Source organism: Notothenia coriiceps, unplaced genomic scaffold, assembly GCF_000735185.1.
Source record: "Notothenia coriiceps isolate Sejong01 unplaced genomic scaffold, NC01 NC01_scaffold00022018, whole genome shotgun sequence".
In the NCBI taxonomy this organism is placed as follows: domain Eukaryota; kingdom Metazoa; phylum Chordata; class Actinopteri; order Perciformes; family Nototheniidae; genus Notothenia; species Notothenia coriiceps.
Window position 1 is genome coordinate 83,279 of NW_011354719.1, and position 3,787 is coordinate 87,065.

General features: G+C 38.2%; 1 protein-coding gene across 1 annotated transcript; it reads left to right on the forward strand.

Moving 5' to 3' along the window:
- The first annotated feature begins 774 nt into the window (after positions 1 to 774).
- On the forward strand, positions 775 to 3,521 carry LOC104953585 (uncharacterized). The gene is made up of 10 exons (XM_010780536.1): positions 775 to 799; positions 867 to 947; positions 1,618 to 1,698; positions 1,804 to 1,838; positions 1,956 to 2,024; positions 2,116 to 2,140; positions 2,223 to 2,246; positions 2,844 to 2,912; positions 3,008 to 3,147; positions 3,369 to 3,521. Exons 1-10 carry the CDS (start codon positions 775 to 777, stop codon positions 3,519 to 3,521), a joined length of 702 nt encoding a protein of 233 aa, XP_010778838.1.
- The last annotated feature ends 266 nt before the right edge of the window (positions 3,522 to 3,787 follow it).

A 3,787-nucleotide genomic window follows, 5' to 3' on the forward strand; every position in this document is an offset into this window, starting at 1 on the left:
GATCGATTAGCCACCGACCATTATCGGCCGATATTCACTCTTAATAGTTTGATCTGTGCTCTCTATAAAGGCCGATCAGGAGAGCTGGATCTGATCGATATGGACATAAACGCGAGTGAAGTGTAACCGGACGAGAGAGAGGTCAGATCAGCTGCTGCATAATCACCTGAAGCCCCGCCCACTGTTTAGCGCGCTGCATGAGAAACTGACGGGCTGTCAAGAGAGAGAGAGGGAAAGAGAGGATCCGTTTCTCCCGTGTTATTATTCAAAGTTAATGTAAACTTTTGAATAATGTACTTCATCTACTGCAAGTAGTTTTTTTGAATGTAATAATTTTTTTTTTTGTGGAATCATTTATTGAGAAATGAATCTGAATTTTTCGATCTACTACGATTATAAACTGAAGCAATATAAAAATGACTCATTAACTGAGTTTTAAACATCGGCATATCCGGTCATAGTCCAGTGATTACCTGCCAACAGAAACTCTGCTACACAATTCTTATTATTATTGAAACATGACCGTTAAGTTTCAAATTTGTCCGGTAAAATAAATTCTGTCCGGACATTTGATCGGCAAGAAAAAATCCTAGCGGAAACCCTGCTCTGTGTATGTGTATTCACTCTGTCCTAAACGGCTTGTTGGAGCTCCTGCCAATTTAAAAATCTAACACCTTATCATATCAAACCTACACAATCTAGTTCTGGTGTCACAAAGCAAAGCTTTAACCCTTAACACCTTAACCTGAGCATGTATTCTGCTTCATCGTAGAAATGTCTAACCACTACTGTTACCAAGGTTGGTTTTTATTTGTACTTTTCAGAAGACAGAATGTTTTACTAATAGTGCCTGTGGTTGTTTGTAGGTTTAAAGGCTTTGGAATCCACTCCAAAGGAGAAAGATGACTGCAGCTCGATGACAATTGTCAATCAAGAGAAGATGCCAGGTATGTATGCCCAGTGTTAATTAGACACAGCTGTTCTACTCCCCTTGAACTTGCTTTGAAACTTTCTTAAAATCTAAATGCAAGACCGTCTTAGTCTATGGAAGTAAATCCAGCGTTGCCTATAACACCAGCTGCCGTTGGATCACCTATTTCAGGCACTGAAACCTCTTGTGTTTGACTGCCAGACATCACCACAATGTTATTCAGTTGGTGTCGGTGGACTGGTCGAAACTGCAGCAGTGTTTTTTTTTCTTTTCCTTAAGGCAGCCTCAGTGGTCAGTCCCTACACCCCGTTAATTTAGGGTGCCTTGACACAATCTAGTGCAGTGGTTCTCAAACTTTTTCTGTCAGGCCCCCCCTTACAATACAATTGTCCAATCCCTTTGCTAGAACAATAAGTTATAATACTTTGCAATCTGTGCAAAAAAATGAAAATGTCTTTATCAGGCAGAAACCAAATAAGAAAAAGTACATGTCATACAGCAGAACATCAAGCAAAACCAAGCCAACCCGAATTACCAAATGATGTCCAAGGGAATTTCACAGCATTAACCTTAGAATTGACTCTTGCTTCATCATAAAATGTCTATCCAAATTGTTACTAAGGTTGATTTTTATTTTTCAGTGGAACCCACTGTGTTTTACTTACTATGCCTGTGGTTTCTTGTAGCTTCAAAAGAGCTGGAATCCATCACAAAGGAGAACGATGAGAGCAGCGTGATGACAGTTGTCAATCCAGAGAAGAAGCCGGGTATCTATTATTTCAATTTGAACTAGTGTTTGATAGATTCCAGAAAAAAGGATTATGTTTTCAATTATCATAAAAACAAAATTATTCTTCTGTTTTTCTTTGCAGAGGAACCTATTGAATCATACAAATTACACTGTCAGGTAACAAAATATCACTAACACATTTAATTACTGTATCCTGGAAGTTATTACTGTACCTCATGGAAAACATAAAAATAACCTAAGCTTTGTTTCACATTTGTATCTCACTTTTGGCAGAACTGCGGTTGTGGCTTTAACTTCTTCTCTAAATACTGCAAACACGTGTCGTCATGGAAACACCAAGAGGTAAATCGACATTTTCAATGCTTCCTACAGAAGGTCTTATGCTACGGAAACTTACATACTATAATATCTGTCTCTCATGTTCCTTTTCTAGATGGTGAATAAATGTGTTGGCGGAGGTACCATTTCACTTTACTCTTATTTTTAATAATATGATGTATTGTTCAATAAGATATGATAATATTCTTCCTTTTCTTACAGGTGCTGATTGTTATGGCCAACAGGGTAAACGTTATACCTTCTGTTACAACATGCTGCAACACTCATTTATAAATTAAAACAATATTGGGAAAATTTCGGAAAAAAAGTAGTTCTAAAACGAATCACACCCTATATACATTTTCCTTCCATTTTCTTGGGTGACTGTGGCTGCGAGGGAGTGTGGTCGTCTTTCAACCAGAAGGTTGTGGGTTCGATCCCAGCCCATGCAGTCAACATGTCGATGTATCCTTGGGCAAGATACTTAACCCTGAGTTGCTCCCGATGGCATGGCCAACGGTGTGTGAATGTGTATGAATGTTAGGTCCTATAGAGTAAGGTACACTGCTCTGTATGAATGGGTGTGAATGGGTGAATGACATGTAGTATGTAAAGCGCTTTGAGGGGTCTTAAAGACTGGATAAAGCGCAATATAAGTACAGTCCATTTACCATTTACAATGATTAATGTTATAACAGTTTCCTAAAATATGCCTTTGTCCATTTTGGAAACTCATTACACTAAAGGAACAAGGATTGAGTTGATTTTAACATGTTTTTATTCATGTAAATCTATTATATTATTTTAAGCTTTTCCTCCTAACCTCTTCCTTTGAAACATTAGGATGGGTACCTGAACTGGGCCTCTACTATATCCACAACGAGAGCTTGAAGCTAAAACAACCCCTTATTGGTGAGCACTTTAACATACGTTTTGTTAGGTGTGAAACTGAAATATATATATATATATATATATATAATTTCTTAATGTGTTGTTTGTTTGTGTAGGTGTTTCCCTGGTTATGACGTTTGTCTGCAATCAGGTTGAGAGCAAACCTTTTTACATTTGCTTCGCTTGTGAGGAGTGTTTCTCCGAGTCCTCTCTCAGACAACACTTACACTCTACACAACATCTCGTAAACACGTTGGTGAGCTTTGAATGGTTTATATGGTTGGTGTGTATTATAGTGACTCCTGTTCTCATTGAAAATGTGTATTACTTTTTTCCGCCACACACATTTTTGCCTATCAACAGTAACAAGGAAATGTACATACTATCTATTTGAAAATGATACTTTTTTAATAAGTTCAACTTATGATACAGTACCTTCTTGTTTTAAAATGATCAGCTTTTGTCTTGAATTCTCAGCTGTACCAGAACCCGTGGCGGCTTACTTTTGCTTGGAAGAGTTGCCTTGATCTTTCTTTTTTGAGATCAATGGCATGGGAAGAGGAGAAGGAAAGAGGAAGAAATGAGAGAAAGCTGAAGGTAAAATGCCCAATAACTCGAACAGAGCTGTGAAAACTGTGAAGATATTCAAAAGCTTATTTTGCATTTAAAAGGAATCTAACTTTGATAACCACGTCAGGGTTTCCGTTAGCCGGTAATTACCGGTTTTTAGCTGGTAACATTTATTGAAAACCAGACATTTTTAATTTACCGGTTTTCAATAAATTAGGGATGCTCCGATCTATCGGCCGCCGGTCATTATCGGACGATATTCACTCTTAATACTGACGGGCTGTCGAGAGAGGGAGAGAGAGGGAGGGAGAGAGGGAGAGGGAGGG

Bases quoted from the DNA above. Each gene is read 5' to 3' on its own strand.
- LOC104953585 (XM_010780536.1), top strand. From the start codon at position 775: ATGTCTAACCACTACTGTTACCAAG. The intron at 2,025-2,115 runs GTAAATCGACAT...TTCCTTTTCTAG, and splicing joins CGTCATGGAAACACCAAGAG to ATGGTGAATAAATGTGTTGG. The intron at 2,141-2,222 runs GTACCATTTCAC...CTTTTCTTACAG, and splicing joins GAATAAATGTGTTGGCGGAG to GTGCTGATTGTTATGGCCAA.